Here is a 20,000-nt window from a genome sequence, read left to right on the forward strand (position 1 = left end):
TATCAGAAGCAAGAAACGAGCTGTTCAGTGTTCTCGAAAGCCCGGAAATGGAAAGGGTTCCGGTAGTTGTTGTGGGAAACAAGCAAGATCTTCCGAGAGCCTTGAAGGCGAACGAGCTTGCTCAAAAGCTTTCTCTGTTGCAGAATAAAGCGAATCCATGGCATGTCCAAGAAGCATGCGCAAAGAATGGTGAAGGCATTTACGAAGCTATGCACAAATTGAGCGATATGGTGAAAGAATTTGAAAAAAGCTCAAGAAGGTACTCAGGATTTCACATTAAACTGTTGTAATCTACTAATACCCTTCAACTACAACTTTTGGCAAATATTTTATCATTTTGAAAACCGTATGCATGAATAAAAATTTTGTAACATGGTGATGACCTTTTGACTTAGGCCTGTTTCAAGTTTGAACGACAAACAAATGAAGGACAAACAAATGTTTTATATAGACTTTTAAATTTTCCTCAGAATGTTTCCTGGTTATTTTTGCATAGGTATTTCTGTTTGGCCTGGGCTGTTTAAATGCCAAATTTGCAAATGTGCTTTTTTATCAAGTATTCCTATTTTTTTACAAGGAATTAGTATTTGCTTCTGCTGCATAAACAGAGCATAAACACTGATATATTATAACGTGCAAAATCACTTATTTTGTCCATTCACACGTCAGCAGTTCAGTATTTCTTATACTAAATGTAATTTTATTAAAGCAAGTCTTGTAGTGAGCTTGTAGAGGCTCAAGTATTTTCTCTCGAGTGTTCATATATATATTTTTATTCTTGCAATTGCGCGGAAAGAAAATGGGATGGGGGAGGGGTGGGAATTCTGGAACTCTCTCTTAAAGTCATTTGCCCAGCCCTAAACCCATTGAAAAGTATATTCTCCATCCAAAACTGCAAAGCAAAAGAACCACTTACAACTGGTAACCTTACGACGTTATCGTAAAGACGGTAAACTTATACCTCAAAGATTTCCATAGCTGGTCGCTCGTGTCACTTTTGTGCCTAATCCTGAGCTTTCTTCCGAACTGATGCTCTCTTCAATAATATATCTGATCACAGAAGACGAGATGTCAGGGCAAAAACAGACGCTGCAAATGAGAAGCTCAAGGCATCGCGGTGGCGAACATTTAAGTGCAAATCGCATAATTATCACTTACCCAGCGTGGTTCCAGGAAACGGGGAATATAGCACCCACTTCGCATGCGGGAGGTACCGAGATCGGATTTTCCACAGACAGCCTGTTTTAATTTTACCAAGTTTAATCATGTCATGTCTGCGAGTCTTTTCTTGGAATGAAGAGCAGTTTATCCGCTGTAAACTACTAAACAAGGTCTCTATTGGTTCAACGATGGGAACTCCTGTTCACCTGGTGACTGTGAAATCACTGGGACATTCATGGCAAGTGACAGAAAAGGAGCATCATGGAGGGATGAGCTCCACCTGCTGATTTTTTCAGGAAACTTGGAGTCCTCCATTTTTTAAAGCTGTTAATGTTGATCCGAAAAACGTCCGTAATGAACTCTACAGGTGAATGAAAATCGCTTTCAAGGCAAAGATCTCACACATAGACTCGCTTTGACGAAGGTGACGAAGTGATCTTCCGATTGGCCCCTTAGTCATGGCCAACCTTGGCCTTTTTGCCTACAGCTGGCCTATGCCAATCAAAACTAAGCGTCCCTGGGTGGGCTTGAACCACCAACCTTTCGGTTAACAGCCGAACGCGCTAACCGATTGCGCCACAGAGACAGGTCTGAACGCTTGGCCGAGAACAAGGTTGGAGAAACTTCCACTCAATCTTGACCACGACTATGCGATGAGCCTTCTAAATTCCTGCGGCCATTTTTTCTTGTCCTTTTCAGACACGAAAGTAGCAGTGTCGAGAAAAAGAACAACCAGTCCAGAACGTGTTGTTAACGATCCTTTGATTTCCTTCTACTCATGCCTCACTTGCTTCTTTATTTCCAACAGCTGTCGACAAAACAACCAGCCCACAACGTCTTTGAAGACATTTTTAACGTTCCTTTGATTTTGTTGCACTAGTGGTAACCCTTGAGAGCATTTATTCCGTGCACTTACACTCCAGTTTCTTAATGTTGCATTTTACGGTGACAACTCTATTCCGCAAGAATCTTCGAGTTTCACACACACCAAAGACAAAGAAACTTTAAAAGCAAGCCTGATTTTAAATACGGTTTTTGCAATGCCTGACGTTCCTCATTCTTAAAAGAAAAGCCTTACATCAGAAGAGTGCAGTTGTGAAATTTGGATCTTTTGAGAGCACAGTGATCCTTTTAAATTTCATACTCCTTAACATTCCACAATTTTTTAACCATATATGAAGTCGTGCTTGTTTTCGTAGTGTAGTGGTTATCACGTCCGCCTCACACGCGGAAGGTCGCAAGTTCAAGTCCTGCCGAAAACAAAGTGCGTTTTTATGGAGCCTATAGCTGAGGCTAAACGACCACAGCTCCAGGTTTCTTATTTTGAAGACTGCTACACCATGTTTATTCCAGCCCAACAACCTGCAGTCTCGCAATCTCCAAAGACCATTGATCATATGTTGTCAAGTCGAAAAAAATGCACTTTCCTTCTGTCCGTCTGGGTCTGTGCATCGGTACCTGTTAAACGCGAATTGCCTCAACTCAGCTACGTCAATCACGTGGTGATTAACAATGACACAATTTAGATATAGAACACCACATTAGGACAAGTGGTAGGGTTTCTTTTCAACTCTCGCTCAAGTAATTTGCAACACAGTGGGCGTGACGGTAGCTTTCCCTGCACGGCCTGTTGGTCTAGTGGCATGATTCTCGCTTTGGGTGCGAGAGGTCCCGGGTTCGACTCCCGGACAGGCCCTTTTATACAGCAATGTTCATAGATCAAGAAGTTGCCGTCAGTATCACGAAACATACGGCACACTCTTCTTTCGCCATTGGAGGTCAACGTATCAAATTTAATCATGAATTGGAAAGCGTGGTAAATTCGTCTTACCCCTGCGCATGATTAGCACATTAATGCCACAAACGTGTCACACCAGACCTCCCGCTTCTGTTCAAGTTAAAAAGCTTGAAGCAAGCGTAGAATGCTCGAATCTTGGTCGAGTTGTCTTCCAAACCACAGAGCTGGATGACATTAAACTCTCTTACTCATAAGATTTAACGTTGACAAGTGGTCTTGTGACATTTCCATAGCTGGTGGCTCGTGTCACTTTTGTGCCTAATCCTAAGCTTTCTTCCGACCTCATGCTCTCTTCAATAATATATCTGATCACGGACGACGAGGTGTCGAGGTAAAAACAGACGATGCAAATGAGAAGCTCAAGGCATCGCGGTGGCGAACATTTAAGTGCAAATCGCATAATTATCACTTAGCCAGCGTGGTTTGGGGAAACGGGGAATATAGCGCCCACTTCGCATGCGGGAGGTACCGAGATCGACACCCGGATTTTCCACAGGCAGCCTGTTGTATTGTTACCAAGTTTAATCATGTCATGTCTGCGAGTCTTTCCTTGGAATGAAGAGCAGTTTATCCGCTGTAAACTTCTAAACAAGGTCTCTATTGGTTCAACGATGGGAAACTGCATGGTCAGGTTAGAATATGTAGACATTATTATCTCGTACTTACGTTAGTATTTTTTTGTTTTGCAATTTCTAAATCAACTTTGTGACTATAAATGACAAGCGACACATGTGACCCAGATTTAAATCTTCAGTCTTTTAGTGACCATGGGATGTTTACATTAGAAGAGCTTGAACAACTTTCCCATGTTGTCAAACCTCAACTCTCGGCGCTTCACATAAATATAAGAAGCCTAAGCAAGCATTTAGACGAGTTATGTCATCTCTTGGATTCATTTCCCTTCCAGTTAGATTTGTTGGCTTGTTCTGAAACTTGGATTACCCCGCAAGTTGACATAAGCAGCTTGCAAATCTCAGGTTACAATATCATAACTGACAATCGCACGTTTTCTACAGGTGGCGGAGTTGCTTTATATTTAAAGTCAAGCTTTGAATATCATTTGAGAAATGATTTAAAATTAGCTGGTGTTGAAAATATCTGGGTTGACACGCAAGACTTGCTTATTGGCGTTATTTATAACCCTCCCAGTAGGTCCCAACGCGATTTCATTGATGAATTTGAAAACGTTCTACATTCCGTCCTTTTGTCTAAGAAAAAGTGTCTGATCTTAGGTGATTTCAACATCAATACACTCGTCAAGAGTACAATAGCAAAAGAATACCTCAACTTGATCTATTCAGAAGGCTTTAATCCTTTGATCCTCGAAGCAACGCGCGTAACTGAGTCAACAACAAGTTGTATAGACCACATTCTTTCTAACTTTGTGTCTTCAAGTACTAGTGGTAGCATTGCCCTAGAAATAGCTGATCATTTGCCAGTTTTTACTCTTTCGTATGACCCTACGCAAAGTCCCTTCCCCAATAAAATTGAAATTAGGGATTTTAAAAGGTTCGATAAGATTGCTTTCCAAAAAGCATTGAGGAATGCTAATTGGACAACAGTATACAAGAGCTATGATGTAAACGAAAGCTTAACTAGATTCCTTCATACTTTCAATAGCATTAGCAATGCACATGCACCGCTTAAATTGATTAATATAAAAAATACGTTCGACAAGCCGTGGATGACGAAAGGATTGAGAAAATCAATCAAAGTTCGTAACGAGCTCTATAAAAAATGGTTGATAACTCAAAATATTTATTATCATAAAAAATATAAAATTTATCGAAACAGGATTGTCTCAATTAATAAAGCCCTTCGAACCTTATACTACGATAGTGTACTTAAGGACTCCGCAAAAACAAAAAAAATGTGGGATAATGTTAACCTTATAATCAATAAAAAGCGGCCATCCTCGAACATTGACAATCTGAAAGTTAAGGATAAAGATCTCCAGCATCCATCTTCAATATCAAATGCTATTAACAGGTACTTCTGTAATGTTCCGACTGAACTTGCATCGAAACTGCCAAAAGCAGATCGCCACTACTCAACCTATATGAAGAGGAAAAAATCAACCTTTCGCTTCGCTCAAGTAAATGAAACCGAGGTTTATCTACTATTAGAAAGTATTGACACAAAGAAATCTTTTGGCTATGATAACGTACATCCGCTCTTATTGTCCTCTGCTGCACTTGAAATATTTCGACCGCTGACACATATCATAAATTTGTCACTTAAACATAGCATATTTCCTGATAACTTGAAAATTGCCAAAGTTATACCAATCTATAAACAAGGCTCTCGTTCTTCATGCAATAACTATCGTCCCATATCAGTCCTTTCAGCACTAAGTAAAATCTTTGAGAGATGCGTTCTTAACCAATTATCATTTTATCTCACCTATGAAGATATTTTGGTACCAAATCAATATGGCTTTAGATCTGGCATGAGCACGGTTGACTGCTTGGTAGACCTTATAGATGAAATAACAAAAGCCCTTGACGAAGGAAATTATGCCATTTCCATATTTCTAGACCTAAGTAAAGCATTCGATACGGTCAACCATTATATCCTATTATCAAAACTTGACGTTTATGGTATACGAGACATTGAAAACAAGTGGTTTAGATCTTACCTAAACAAAAGGAAGCAAAAAGTGTTTGTTAATGGCGTTGAATCTGACTTCCTAGAAATAAACTCAGGAGTACCCCAAGGGTCGATCTTAGGTCCGGTTCTTTTTCTAGTTTATATAAATGATATTATTAATGCAACTAACTACTTTTCCATAAGACTATTTGCCGATGATACTTCGCTGACTGTGGCTGGTAAGGAACTACAGTTATTGCTACAGTTAATAAATTCTGAATTGCCAGCAATTTATGAATGGCTTTGTTCTAACAGATTAACTTTGAATTTAAGTAAAACAAAATACTTAGTTTTCCAACCGAGACAAAAAGTTAATTCTAACTTACACCCTCCTCTAAAAATTGCCGACCAATATCTTGAGCAGTCGTACAACATTAAATACTTAGGATTAGTTCTTGATTGCTTTTTGTCTTGGAAAGATCACATTGACCATATTAGTAGTAAAATCAGCAAAAGTGTAAATATCATCGCAAAGCTGAAACGACATGTAACAAAGCAGTCTTTGATAAGTATCTACTACGCACTTGTCTACCCCTATTTAAACTACGGCTGCATTCTGTGGGGTAATAATTACGAAGCTCCAGTATCACAATTGGTAAAGCTGCAAAACCAAGCTGTAAGAGTTATTAATAATGTTCCACTTCGAGATCATATTACGCCTCATTATGTAAACCTTGGCCTCATTAAGCTCCCTGACATTGTTAAGCTAAATACCTGCCAACTGATTTATGATCAATTAGTAGATAAAAAGCCATCTAATTTCACGTTGGCCCTTGTATCTGAGCAATATAATTATGATACAAGAAGTGCATCCCTGCAATACCTAAATCCTAGTAGCTTTAGAATAAATATACGCAAATTCTGCCCAACAGTTATATGATGTTACTATTGGAATGATATTCCCTTATCTATACGTGAAAAGACAACTAAAAAATCGTTCAAAAGAGCACTTTTCAACTATTATCTTGCTCAGTATTAATCATCGTCACACCGACTCTCCAATGTTGCATATATATATATATATGTGTGTGTGTGTGTGTGTATATATCTTTTCCTCTCTTTATATATTTTTGATAGTTTTTTATAGTAATAGTGTTAATACTTCTCTTTTTTCTCTTTTAACCTAAATAAAACTGTAATTTAATCAAAGGGCATGTAATTAGTTTAACTATATCTTGCCCTCTCCATTTATTCTTGAAACCTGTTATTTAATTTCACAAATAGCATCGTCATCTTCAAATATTGTAGTACAATGTAAATGTAAAATAAATAAATGGAGGAAATTAAAAAAAAAAAAAAAAAAAAAAACGATGGGAACTCCTGTTCACCTGGTGACTGTGAAATCACTGGGACATTCATGGCAAGTGACAGAAAAGGAGCCTCACGGAGGAATGAGCTCCACCTGCTGATTCTTTCAGGAAACTTGGTATCCTCCATTTTTTAAAGCTGTTAATGTTGACCCGAAAAACGCCCGTAATCAACTCTACAGATGAATGAAAATCGCTTTCAAGGCAAAGACCTCACACATAGACTCGCTTTGACGAAGGTGACGAAGTGATCTTCTGATTGGCCCCTTAGTCATGGCCAACCTTGACTTGTTTGCCTACAGCTGGCCTATGCCAATCAAAACTAAGCGTCCCTGGGTGGGCTTGAACCACCAACCTTTCGGTTAACAGCCGAACGCGCTAACCGATTGCGCCACAGAGACAGGTCTGAACGCTTGGCCGAGAACAAGGTTGGAGAAACTTCCACTCAATCTTGACCACGACTATGCGATGAGCCCTCTAAATTCCTGCGGCCATTTTTTCTTGTCCTTTTCAGACACGAAAGTAGCAGTGTCGAGAAAAAGAACAACCAGTCCAGAACGTGTTGTTAACGATCCTTTGATTTCCTTCTACTCATGCCTCACTTGCTTCTTTATTTCCAACAGCTGTCGACAAAACAACCAGCCCACAACGTCTTTGAAGACATTTTTAACGTTCCTTTGATTTTGTTGCACTAGTGGTAACCCTTGAGAGCATTTATTCCGTGCACTTACACTCCAGTTTCTTAATGTTGCATTTTACGGTGACAACTCTATTCCGCAAGAATCTTCGAGTTTCACACACACCAAAGACAAAGAAACTTTAAAAGCAAGCCTGATTTTAAATACGGTTTTTGCAATGCCTGACGTTCCTAATTCTTAAAAGAAAAGCCTTACATCAGAAGAGTGCAGTTGTGAAATTTGGATCACTTGGGAGCACAGTGATCCTTTTAAATTTCATACTCCTTAACATTCCACAATTTTTTAACCATATGTGAAGTCCTGCTTGTTTTCGTAGTGTAGTGGTTATCACGTCCGCCTCACACGCGGAAGGTCGCAGGTTCAAGTCCTGCCGAAAACAAAATGCGTTTTTATGAAGCCTATAGCTGAAGCTAAACGACCACAGCTCCAGGTTTCTTATTTTGAAGACTGCTACACCATGTTTATTCCAGCCCAACAACCTGCAGTCTCGCAATCTCCAAAGACCATTGATCATATGTGGTCAAGTCGAAAAAAATGCACTTTCCTTCTGTCCGTCTGGGTCTGTGCATCGGTACCTGTTAAACGCGAATTGCCTCAACTCAGCTACGTCACTCACGTGGTGATTAACAATGAGACAATTTAGATATAGAACACCACATTAGGACAAGTGGTAGGGTTTCTTTTCAACTCTCGCTCAAGTAATTTGCAACACAGTGGGCGTGACGGTAGCTTTCCCTGCACGGCCTGTTGGTCTAGTGGCATGATTCTCGCTTTGGGTGCGAGAGGTCCCGGATTCGACTCCCGGACAGGCCCTTTTATACAGCAATGTTCATAGATCAAGAAGTTGCCGTCAGTATCACGAAACATACGGCACACTCTTCTTTCGCCATTGGAGGTCAACGTATCAAATTTAATCATGAATTGGAAAGCGTGGTAAATTCGTCTTACCCCTGCGCATGATTAGCACATTAATGCCACAAACGTGTCACACCAGACCTCCCGCTTCTGTTCAAGTTAAAAAGCTTGAAGCAAGCGTAGAATGCTCGAATCTTGGTCGAGTTGTCTTCCAAACCACAGAGCTGGATGACATTAAACTCTCTTACTCATAAGATTTAACTTTGACAAGTGGTCTTGTGACATTTCCATAGCTGGTGGCTCGTGTCACTTTTGTGCCTAATCCTAAGCTTTCTTCCGACCTCATGCTCTCTTCAATAATATATCTGATCACGGACGACGAGGTGTCGAGGTAAAAACAGACGATGCAAATGAGAAGCTCAAGGCATCGCGGTAGCGAACATTTAAGTGCAAATCGCATAATTATCACTTAGCCAGCGTGGTTTGGGGAAACGGGGAATATAGCGCCCACTTCGCATGCGGGAGGTACCGATATCGACACCCGGATTTTCCACAGGCAGCCTGTTGTATTGTTACCAAGTTTAATCATGTCATGTCTGCGAGTCTTTCCTTGGAATGAAGAGCAGTTTATCCGCTGTAAACTTCTAAACAAGGTCTCTATTGGTTCAACGATGGGAACTCCTGTTCACCTGGTGACTGTGAAATCACTGGGACATTCATGGCAAGTGACAGACAAGGAGCCTCACGGAGGAATGAGCTCCACCTGCTGATTCTTTCAGGAAACTTGGTATCCTCCATTTTTTAAAGCTGTTAATGTTGACCCGAAAAACGCCCGTAATCAACTCTACAGATGAATGAAAATCGCTTTCAAGGCAAAGACCTCACACATAGACTCGCTTTGACGAAGGTGACGAAGTGATCTTCCGATTGGCCCCTTAGTCATGGCCAACCTTGACTTGTTTGCCTACAGCTGGCCTATGCCAATCAAAACTAAGCGTCCCTGGGTGGGTTTGCACCACCAACCTTTCGGTTAACAGCCGAACGCGCTAACCGATTGCGCCACAGAGACAGGTCTGAACGCTTGGCCAAGGACAAGATTGGATAAACTTCCACTTAATCTTGACCACGACTATGCGATGAGCCTTCTAAATTCCTGCGGCCATTTTTTCTTGTCCTTTTCAGACACGAAAGTAGCAGTGTCGAGAAAAAGAACAACCAGTCCAGAACGTGTTGTTAACGATCCTTTGATTTCCTTCTACTCATGCCTCACTTGCTTCGTTATTTCCAACAGCTGTTGACAAAACAACCAGCCCACAACGTCTTTGAAGACATTTTTAACGTTCCTTTGATTTTGTTGCACTTGAGAGCATTTATTCCTTGCACTTACACTCCAGTATCTTAATGTTCCGTTTCACGGTGACAACTCTATTCCGCAAGAATCTTTGAGTTTCACACACGCCAAAGACAAGGAAGCTTTAAAAGCAAGCCTGATTTTAAATACGCTTTTTGCAATGCCTAAAGTTCCTCATTCTTAAAAGAAAAGCCTTACATCAGAAGAGTGCAGTTGTGAAATTTGGATCACTTGAGACCACAGTGATCCTTTTTAATTTCATACTCCTTAACATTTCACAAATGTTTAACCACTTGCAAAGTCTTGCTTGTTTTCGTAGTGTAGTGGTTATCACGTCCACCTCACACGCGGAAAGTCGCAGGTTCAAGTCTTGCCGAAAACAAAATGCATTTTTGAGGAGCCTATAGCTGAAGCTAAACGACCACAACTCCAGGTTTCTCATTTTGAAGACTGCTACACCATCTTTATTCCAGCCCAACAACCTGCAGTCCCGCAATCTCCAAAGACCATTGATCATATGTTGTCAAGTCGAAGAAAATGCACTTCTCATGTCCCCCGCAGTCAGAATGTCGTGTCCTTCGTCGCAGAAACGGCGGATGCATGTTTTCATGGGGCACAAGATCCCATCACAAACGTCTTTGCCATATTGCGGTTCAGAAAAGTCATAGCGACAAACGTCTACACCAACCCGTTCACCAACCTTCCTTGCTGCAGGGATTAGAGAATTATTATGGTAGCAACTAGCTTCATCTGATCTCAAATAAACTTGGGTGATGTGAGGCTTCTTTGCCTTAAGTTCTCCTATATGTTTTTTAGAATAGAACACACAGCGAACCAATCCTGTTGGCATGCATCAAACAGATGGGCATATGACTGCATCTCCAGCTTTCCACTGACGTCAAGATCGCCTGTGATCACCGTCGATATGTGCCAACTCAATACTCTCTTACCGAACCAGTCGGACCTATTTTCTCGATATCTAAGCTGAAGAAACTTCATCGCCCAATCCATTATTATCAGCGCACAATTTGGATTCACACTTATCATCTTCAAGTGATCTTGCTTTGCCGCTTCTTGGTTAACGGAACGAACAACATGCGCCTTCCAGTGCAAGATATCTGCCTTTGCCAGCTTGAAGTCGTATAGCAGATCTTCTCGTTCTTCATAGCTGTAAGGAATCCACAGGGCACTTTGAATTCTATCTTCGACTTCATCGAATGCGTTTCGAAGGTCTTGGCAGTCACTGCAGCTTTCTGTGTGTTGATGGGAGTGTGTCTCTTGGAAGTCAGGATCTTGTTAGTCACTAAGTGCGAACTTGCGACAATGATCAGGACAAAAGGCTTTCTCAGGGTTGCAATGAACACGAAAATTGGTTTTCAAATAGCGTTTCCCATTCCTTAGCCTTTCCTTGATTTCAGTGCACCATTGCCTGTCCATCCCTCCTTTCTCTAGATCATCGACTATCGATTCAATTTTATGGAAACCTGCAGAGCCATCGGCGGCCGTATTGTCGAGGCCTTGTAAAGACTTTCGCTGCGAAGCTTGTCTTACTTCCAGAATCTTGAAGAGGGTGGTGCGACTTACAGGTTCAAATCTCTCCTCCTGACAGAACTGCATGTACTGACTAATCATTGTAGAACGAGTTACTGTACGGACAACGTTTAGCATTTCCATTGTCTGGCCACTGTCTAGCTTAAGTAACTTAGTTCCGTAGGATACATCCTGATAAAAGTACGGGTGATTAATAAACTCAACGAAATGATCAACTTTGCTCATATCAATGCGGACACGATGGTATTTCTTCTCCTCAGGAGCCAAGCCTGGACCTATCGCTCTTGCATTACACCGCGCTCTATGTATCTGACGTGTAGACAGTTTTCCATATGGTGCGTGAAGTTTCTTCAGTGTGCTCACCGAATACTTGTACGCATATAGGCTGAGAATTTGCGTCTTGGTGCTTTTGGTTTAAGAGTGGCTGTCTGTAAGGATCGAGAATCGGCGGTCAGCGACCCATTTGGCGAATCCCTGATATTTTGCCCAAAGTTAGCCTTGGGTAGACTATTTTCAAAAATCATATTCAAAAGTTCCAACGATTTTGTTTACTTGGGAAATTTGGCAAAAATTAAAAGTGCGGTCAAAATGCGGTCAAAGTGCGGTTTTTTGGTTGATCAAAAGGTGCGATGATGAACCTCCGCCGAAGTCTTAAAATAAAATCAGTTGACCTCAAAATAACAAGAATTTCAAAGCAATCAATCTTCTACACTACCAATGTTTTAATCTTTTCAAATATGATAGTACAATGGTTTTTCAGGCCATTTAGAAAACAACTTCGGAGACCGCTTTCGATGGCGGCAAAATGTAGCTAATATTCATCAGGATAAAAATGTTCCTGGTATGTCAGTTTTTAACAATTAAGCATTGCAGAGCTAAAATATAGGTCTTAAAGATTTACCAAGTAAAGTTTCAAGGTCGAACTCGGAACGCTTCCCTTCGAAGGAATCGAAACTCTGAGCAATGTTAACGTGCAAAAATGGCGCTGGATTTATAACAAACATCTAACATTATAGTTATAATCACTTGCGTTAAAATATCAAACTAAATTTTCCTTTGACAATTTTAAGTTTGCCGCTTATAGAAATACCCAAGAGCTCATAGGAGACACATCCAGTGCTTTGAACAGATCAGTTTGATGTAGATAGTCCACTTTGGTTATCGCAAGTAATGTAAACAAACCTGATAAATCAGTTAAACCAGCCGCCTTTGTGTCAAACTATCCATGCATCCAGGACGTTTTCCTAGATATTTATCGTTCGCCAAGGTTTCTTGAATGAAATAGTAATTGTATGACTTTAAAAAAAACGAAGGTAGTTTGCTGGAAAGATCGTTGAAATTTTGGAAATAATTAGTTATTACCGCGACAATAATAATAACCGGCAAAGTGCCACATTATAGCTTTTGGCGGTATTTAATCATACAACGTTGCTGAAAGCCATTTTCCACTACAGGGAGAGTTTGAATCGACGTTAGTTTTCACAATTTCAAACAGTTTTTGTTTTTAGTATCTGAAACACGTAAGGCTACATGTGTTAAGAAATCGAAACAAACGGCATTCTGTCATAAACCGTATGTTGTTGATATTCGAGTCCAGTAAATGTAACGCAATCTCAGTTACCCTCTCCCTTCCACCCAGCGTGGTTTTAAAACTTAAACGAGTTAATTTTGCTCAAATTAGTATTTTTCTAAAACGAAGTATTATTTTCACGAACCGGTAGGAATAATAATATTAAAAAACAACAACAACAACAATAACTTCCCACCCGCGGGATAAACGTTTTGACATGTTGTCACGATGGGGGTGGGGAAGGAGTACGTTTAGAAGTAAAAATTTTTCGCAGGGTATTTTTCAAAGTAAGATCTTTGTTTTAGGTCTTGCTAAACGCAGTTATAAAATGAATTTCATTACTTCATCCCGGTAGGGGAGCTTTCTTTGATATTGTTTTTTTGGTTTTGTTTGGTTTTGTCATTGACTCTCAGACTTGGGGAGGAGGGGGTAGTCCCATTCCTGTGGAGGCGGCTCTGATCGCAATATTCTCATTACGTAAGTGGCTTTAGTTCAACCCCAAAACAGTTCCCTTCATTTTCATAGTTAAAAAAAACCTAAAAGGTACTGCTACAGCTGCGGTCGAACCCTAGGCGATACCACTCCACAGATTTCATCCTCTAAAAGGCACCAACCTAAGAGGGAGAACCTGGGAAGGAGGTACCAGAAGAACCTTGGCAATTTTTTGAGGGAGTACCCCTTCCCCCCGTTTTCAACCCGTTTTATAAAACTGGTTGAGGCTAAAACACTTCCAGGAAGCTATTAATAATAGAGTTACTTTCGGCATGTGCACTTTTTGGCTATTTCCTCTAAGAGTGCCAAGTATGGAGCCTTCTTGCGCACAGGCGGGACAGGTACATCAAGGCCGAGATCCTCGCACAAGCGCTGAAGCATCGGTAGATTGAGGACTTTCAAGTTACCACTGAGCGCCATCTCACATAGGTTGTACTGATCGTATACCAGAGGATGGTTGAGCTGAATAGTTTCAACGACCTCCTTCGCTGCACTAAAGTTAGCTTCCTCTTGAGATGCCCGGATATCGGCTTCATCTGCTGGGTCCTTTTGCCGTAGTGTAGCGCTTTGCCTTGAGAAGAAGGACGCAATCTGCAAACTGGTTAGGAATTCTGAGGACTGGAAAAGTCGCACACCATCTGCTCCACGGGCGCGTCTCATTTCCCTCGCCACAACCTCGGCGTCAAGCTTACGGCCCGTTGTTTGACCGATAGAGAATTTCGCCAGTAAGTAAGACTTTTGCTTTTCGCTGAATCTATACGCCTTCTTTGCTGCTCTGAGGGCCCATCCCTCATTTGGTACAAAGTGACCCTCCTGGTGAGCAACTGGGGCTTTAAGATAGGGCAATATGCCAACACCTTCTTCCAAATGGGTCTTGTACCCCATTTTCGCTAAATCCATTAGAGAATATTTCTCCGGGGATCGGGAACATTTTTCTACAGACAGATGTTTCTCTAAAGCAGACACTCTTTGGAACACACGAACGCAGCCGTCTTGAGGACAGGAATAAACCCCTGTGGATAGGTCACTGTCTTCCGAAATGAGACCAGATGGCTCGGCCACAGTTGCTGATGTTGAAGCTGTCTGTCCAACCTGTTTTTCAGATTTACATCGGAAGGAAGTAAAATCTCCTTCGGAGAATGATTTCTGAAGTACTTGGTATCGAGGACCTTGGGTAAATAAATTAATACCAATAAAGAGTTGTTTTCTGATTTCTTTTTCAAATCATTTATAAGTTTTTAAAGCAACCATGACAGAAATAAACGTATGTTCCCAATACATGGGTATCCATAGCTCGGTTAGTAGAGCGCTGCCGCGCTAACGTACGTAGAAGTTATGGGTTTTCCCGTTTAAGCCACCCAAAAAATTGAACAAAATGGTAATTCTTTAAATTGCTCCTACAACTGCGACAATCATTTCTTCATTTATCAGAACCAAGAATATTGCGTGGGACTCCAAAGGTATCTGATACATGTACTTGCAGATAATTATTGTATGGTAAGGTTCTCCAATAAAGTAAGGGTCTTACACTTTTGCATTTTAATACAGAACTTAAATTTAGCGGCAACTCATCCATTAATTCTCAGTAGCTCACTTTTAGTTTTAATTCCCATACTTACTTGATGAAGATCCTGGATTGATGATTTTTCCGCGACCAACACCATACGCACGCCAACAGGTAACAGACTCTGTAGAGCTAAACTCAAAATTGTTCAGTTTTGTAATGCCAGTAATAGTTTGCCCACTGTCAGGTGTTTCGATGATCGTATCAAGGGAAACAACTCTTACACCTTTCAATCCACCATGCGATAATAATGCGTCTTTAAGCTCATCGGCAGTGCAAACATCATTGCCTTCATCAATAAACGCCCTGATATGTCTTTTACAGCTTGCAGCCAGCCGGTCTGCTGCCCCTTTTCCGCCTTGGGGATCGCTAAAATCTACGCGGACTACTTTTACTCCAGTGCTTGCTGCCATCTCTCTGCAAGCTAGTATCGTGCGAGTGGAGTGGTAACAGCCTGCGTTGTCTTGTCTGAAGTAGGCTTTGTTTATCTCAGGGTGCTCTTGCTTGAGTGTTTCCAAGACATGATGCATTATGGATGCCACAGCTGAACTCCCCTGGCTGCAGGACTGAACTGCGTGGATAAAGGCTTGCCACTGTAGTTCCTCCTCCTTCCGTCTGTACACCACCGATATGTGCCATGATAACCCACGCTTGCCAAACCAGTCCGTTTGGGACTCACGGTATCTATGAGGAAGAAACTTCATCGCCCAGTCGTTGACGATAAAAACTGTCTCCTGATCAAGAGCGTCGATAGCGTCCAAACGAGCCTGGTCCTGGTGAGCCGACCTCAGCAGATGACATTTCCATGACTGGATGGCAAGCACAGAAGCGTTGACTAAGAACAGGGCCTCTTCTTTGTCATCTTGCGTGGCAAACGATGCTCTTTCTACTGCAGAGGAAATGTTCTGAAGAGTTGAGTGCAGGATCTCACATTGCTCACAGCATTCTTCGTGTTTGTGGCTACACTGCTGCTGCAGATCAGGACTGGTGGAGTCACTTAAGGCAAACACACTGCAATGACTCGCAATCTCAGATGAAGAACACACGTGGACCTGTAAGATGTTTAAAACACACAGCATTTATTGTGACAAATAGTGACAATTAAAATCATTCTTTAAATTTTATACTTAAAGTCTTTGTAAAGAATGATTAAATTCTTTCCAATTGCTGTATTTATTCGATCAACCGCCCTGGGCGCTTATTAAATTTTTAGACCTTGAGAGTGGGCGCTTATTCGAGGCTGGGCGCTTATTAAATTTTCACCATTTTCAGCAAAAGTGGTATGTTTATTTTGTAACAAAACAATAAATGGTAGTATCAAACGCGAAGATGCAACAAAAGGTTTCTGTAAAATACTCTGAAGAAAACTCCGCCTTCGGGGAAGTCTCTTGAGTACTTATTCAATATTTTTCGGGGGGTTGGAGGGGGGAGGGGGTGGGGTGGTGGTGGGCGCTTATTTTAGTTTGCGTGGGAGGAAAAGGGGGTAGGCACTTTTTCGAGGCTGGGCACCTGATCGAGGTGGGCGCTTTGTCGAGGTTGGGCGCTTATTCGAAAAAATACGGTATTATTATTTTTAATTAAGCCTTACCTTAAAATCACTTTTAAGGTATAATTTTGAACCCTTGAGCAATTCCACGTACTGCAACTCCCACTCTTTCCCGAGACCGAGCTCTCCAAGTCGGCGGACTAAATTCTCTAAGTCTTCAAAGGCACGCGCACCGTCTGCGGCCACGTAGTCAAGTCCTTGGAGAGATTTTCGGACCGAGGCCTTGCATTCCTCCAATACACGAAGCATAGTACGCTCACTGAATGGTTTAAAGCCAGTTTCGTGGCAGTACTGAGCGTACTGACGTGCTATTCTTTGGGGTATCATCGTCCTTATGACGTTTGGTATCTCAACCAGGTGGCCAGAAGAGAGTTTCAACGTTTTCTGCCCAAATGGTAGATCCTGCACCAAATGCGGACTTGTTATATACGATAAAAAATGGTCAAGTTGCTTCAGATCAACCTTTATCCTCGGCGAAGGGTGGTGCGTTGTGGGAGCCCCGCTACCATACTGTAAGCGATGCAGGTTGGCCAAGCTATAGCGATATCTAGTTAAGCCTGGTATAAATCTTGAAATATCATTGAAGCTGGCAACGCCTGACATGATAGACAAGATCTGCCTTCTTGTCTCTCACCCTTGAGCTTTACCGTATGCCTCTGCTAAGGCCTGAAGATAATTCTTGGACGTTTGTGATAATTCATCGAGTTTAAGAGCTTTGTTCATGGCAGGGGACGAGACGATCGCTTGCCAAAGAGAACCTGCATAATTAGGTGTAAGATCTTGTAGGACTGAAGAAAAGATCTCCACTGTCCTTTTGGTGTATCTCTTCTTAGTGCTCTCTCCAGCTTTATCCCATTCCATCCAGGGCTGAGTTATTGGCGGGATGTTCTTCGAAACCAGATATTCGTTCAACTTTTAACGAGGTTCTTGCATAGTGGTTGGGGCCTCGTCACTCGTAGAAGAAACAAGACTTCCGGTATCCGGACTGAGGAACGTCTCATCATCCCGCCCTCTTGACGATATCTCCAGCCTCTTCAGTTCAGTTGCAAGGTCATCAGACGATAACTCACTACTAGTTGTTTCTGCACTTGAACGGCCTGTTTCCCCCTCTACCTGAAACAGTTCAAACAAATATATTGTGTAATTACTATAAGGCATGATAAAATGTTTATTTTGTTTTATTTTATTCATAAGCCAACACCCACACAAACCCGTTAAGAAAGAAAGAAAGAAATGAAAAGAAATCCCCTAAAGTAAAAAAGGATTAAAAAGGAAATGAAAGAATGAATGATGAATTTCTTTTTGAAAGGAAAACATTTCATACCATCGTTAAAGGAGCCACTTAAGCGAACCATTTACACTAGTGATTCTTATTACTACTTACCAACAAATGGGGCTCGGGTAACTCTTGCAGGTGCGAGACCCCGGGGACGGGCTCCACCCCACCTGAAGCAAACACTAGAGTTTGGTTGGGCATGGCCTGTTTGCTGATATACTCGTTGCATTGTTTACAAATTGCTTTAAATGGAGAAACAAAAGCAACACAAAATGAACAGACGAACAGAAATTAATGTCAATATACTGTATAAACAATACATTTAAAACATACATAGAAAGTGGACTGACCGCAAGGTGTGCCCTGGGAAGGGGTGACCTTACCTAGAAGCGCTTTGTAGCTACAGTGAGCCATTCAAGAAAAGATGAGACCGAGTTAAACAAGGATATATGACCAACGCTGTATTTTCAACCTGTTGCGAAATGTTGTTGCACAATAGTGACGGGTGTGCTCGTGCGCACGGTTGCGTGACTCTCTGGTAAATTTCCTGTGCGCCAAGCATGCACGCATTTCGAAGCGCCACAAATGGATCTGAATATGAACTTTAAAGCCTCTGATGTGTTTTTACAGAAAGTTTGCAATGGTGGACACAAAATGGAGAAAAGGATAAGGTAAATGTAAATTTCGTTTTCGGTTTCAGTCGTTTCATGGTGTCAGTGCCAATTTTACAATAGCGCCGAATTAGTGCAGTCTTTGTTTGTTTCCTTGGGTTCGGATTACTTTGTTTAACTCCTTTTCACTTCTGTGCAATTCAACGAAAAGTCGTGAGTTGATAGTATTAAAAATATTTGGAGTACTGTATTGCTCGCATCCTGAGCGCTTGAGACATCGAAACAAGGTTGCATTTACAGGATACGGCGCTTTAGGAAGATCAAGAGTGACTGAAGTAAAAATTCCAGGCAGTCTTGAGATATGTGGGGTTAGTAATTCTTTTCAACCGATCTTTATTTTGAAACTGTTAGGTCTGAGAGGCCAAATGTGTTTATTGCGTTTAACCTAATCTAAAACGACTTGTGAATTTCAAACGAAAGAAGATATGGAAAGTGCCCTTCTGATCGAGTGACGGGACGAGAAAAATGTTTTTTAATGTTTGTTGACAAGCGCTGATAATATTACAAAGTTAACTGACTTGTCTCTTAACTTGGTAAATCTTTAAGACCTATATTTTAGCTCTGCAATGCTTAAACTTAAAATTGTCAAAGGTAAATTTAGTTTGATATATTTTAACGCAAGTGATTGTAACTATAATGTTAGATGTTTGTTATAAATCCGGCGCCATTTTGCACGTTGATATTGCTCAGACTTCCGATTCCTTCGAAGGGAAGCGTTTCGAGTTGGACCTTGAAACTTTACTTGGTAAATCTTTAAGACCTATATTTTAGCTCTGCAATGCTTAATTGTTAAAAACTGACATACCAGGAACATTTTTATCCTGATGAATATTAGCTACATTTTGCCGCTATCGGAAGCGGTCTCCGAAGGTGTTTTCTAAATGGCCTGAAAAACCATTGTACTATCATATTTGAAAAGATTAAAACATTGGTAGTGTAGAAGATTGATTGCTTTGAAATTCTTGTTATTTTGAGGTCAACTGAGTTCATTCTAAGACTTCGGCGGAGGTTCATCATCGCACCTTTTGATCAACCAAAAAACCGCACTCTGACCGCATTTTGACTGCACTTTTAATTTTTCTCAATTTTCACAAATAAACAAAATCGTTGGAACTTTTGAATATGATTTTTGAAAATAGTCTACCCAAGGCTAACTTTGGGCAAAATATCAGGGATTCGCCAAATGGGTCGCTGACCGCCGATTCTCGATCCTTACAGACAGCCACTCTTAACATTTTTGTAAGCGCTCATCAAGGCTTTGAGCACATCATCGGCTTCTGCTACGTCATCCATTTCTCCTAAGGTGGCCATGGCATTGAAAAGCACCTTCCCGTAGTTTGGGGCTATCACTTCGCACACAAGCATGGAGTCTTCTTTGGCCTTTTCGATGAAGCACTGTCGCTGTTCTGAAGTACATTTTTCCCATGAGACAAGCTGTGATTTTGGAGGTTTTCTTTCGCGAGGAACATTTCTTGCAACCTCGTCCATCGCAGCGTTATAGGTGCTGACTA

The 20,000-nt window shown here is 41.3% G+C and overlaps 3 protein-coding genes and 8 non-coding genes across 11 annotated transcripts in view; 6 read left to right on the forward strand and 5 right to left on the reverse strand.

Annotated features, from left to right (window-relative positions):
• The window catches only part of LOC137979458 (uncharacterized), a 737-nt gene extending 348 nt beyond the window's left edge, over positions 1-389 (forward strand). Inside the window, exon 1 of the mRNA XM_068826714.1 lies at positions 1-389. This exon is cut by the window's left edge and continues 348 nt beyond it. Within this exon, the coding sequence (XP_068682815.1) occupies positions 1-290 (290 nt within the window). The 3' untranslated portion in view covers positions 291-389.
• Positions 390-1,673: 1,284 nt separating this feature from the next.
• Trnan-guu (transfer RNA asparagine (anticodon GUU)) lies at positions 1,674-1,747 on the reverse strand. Its single transcript has one exon. It is a non-coding gene; the product is annotated as a tRNA-Asn (tRNA).
• Positions 1,748-2,350: 603 nt separating this feature from the next.
• Trnav-cac (transfer RNA valine (anticodon CAC)) lies at positions 2,351-2,423 on the forward strand. Its single transcript has one exon. It is a non-coding gene; the product is annotated as a tRNA-Val (tRNA).
• A 362-nt stretch (positions 2,424-2,785) lies between these two features.
• Trnap-ugg (transfer RNA proline (anticodon UGG)) lies at positions 2,786-2,857 on the forward strand. Its single transcript has one exon. It is a non-coding gene; the product is annotated as a tRNA-Pro (tRNA).
• Positions 2,858-7,242: 4,385 nt separating this feature from the next.
• On the reverse strand, positions 7,243-7,316 carry Trnan-guu (transfer RNA asparagine (anticodon GUU)). Its single transcript has one exon. It is a non-coding gene; the product is annotated as a tRNA-Asn (tRNA).
• A 603-nt stretch (positions 7,317-7,919) lies between these two features.
• On the forward strand, positions 7,920-7,992 carry Trnav-cac (transfer RNA valine (anticodon CAC)). The gene has a single exon. It is a non-coding gene; the product is annotated as a tRNA-Val (tRNA).
• A 362-nt stretch (positions 7,993-8,354) lies between these two features.
• On the forward strand, positions 8,355-8,426 carry Trnap-ugg (transfer RNA proline (anticodon UGG)). The gene has a single exon. It is a non-coding gene; the product is annotated as a tRNA-Pro (tRNA).
• A 1,037-nt stretch (positions 8,427-9,463) lies between these two features.
• Trnan-guu (transfer RNA asparagine (anticodon GUU)) lies at positions 9,464-9,537 on the reverse strand. Its single transcript has one exon. It is a non-coding gene; the product is annotated as a tRNA-Asn (tRNA).
• A 591-nt stretch (positions 9,538-10,128) lies between these two features.
• Positions 10,129-10,201, forward strand: Trnav-cac (transfer RNA valine (anticodon CAC)). The gene has a single exon. It is a non-coding gene; the product is annotated as a tRNA-Val (tRNA).
• Positions 10,202-13,693: 3,492 nt separating this feature from the next.
• On the reverse strand, positions 13,694-14,332 carry LOC137979712 (uncharacterized). Its single transcript, XM_068827030.1, has 2 exons — positions 14,234-14,332; positions 13,694-14,167 (listed from the first exon to the last, which is right to left on the reverse strand). Exons 1-2 carry the CDS (start codon positions 14,330-14,332, stop codon positions 13,694-13,696), a joined length of 573 nt encoding a protein of 190 aa, XP_068683131.1.
• Positions 14,333-15,034: 702 nt separating this feature from the next.
• Positions 15,035-17,003, reverse strand: LOC137980731 (uncharacterized). Its single transcript, XM_068828159.1, has 2 exons — positions 16,585-17,003; positions 15,035-16,048 (listed from the first exon to the last, which is right to left on the reverse strand). Exons 1-2 carry the CDS (start codon positions 16,867-16,869, stop codon positions 15,035-15,037), a joined length of 1,299 nt encoding a protein of 432 aa, XP_068684260.1. The 5' UTR covers positions 16,870-17,003.
• Between the last annotated feature and the right edge of the window lie 2,997 nt (positions 17,004-20,000).

The sequence above is a fragment of the Montipora foliosa genome, chromosome 12, assembly GCF_036669935.1.
Source record: "Montipora foliosa isolate CH-2021 chromosome 12, ASM3666993v2, whole genome shotgun sequence".
Lineage (NCBI taxonomy): Eukaryota > Metazoa > Cnidaria > Anthozoa > Scleractinia > Acroporidae > Montipora > Montipora foliosa.

Excerpts from the sequence above, each read along its gene's own strand:
- LOC137979712 (XM_068827030.1), bottom strand. The coding sequence starts at position 14,332 with ATGGATTTAGCGAAAATGGGGTACAAGACCCATTTGGAAGAAGGTGTT. Across the intron at positions 14,168-14,233 it reads CTCACCAGGAGGGTCACTTT|TCTTACTTACTGGCGAAATT; the intron begins GTACCAAATGAG and ends GAAAAGCAAAAG.
- LOC137980731 (XM_068828159.1), bottom strand. The coding sequence starts at position 16,869 with ATGATACCCCAAAGAATAGCACGTCAGTACGCTCAGTACTGCCACGAA. Across the intron at positions 16,049-16,584 it reads ACCTTAAAAGTGATTTTAAG|GTCCACGTGTGTTCTTCATC; the intron begins GTAAGGCTTAAT and ends AACATCTTACAG.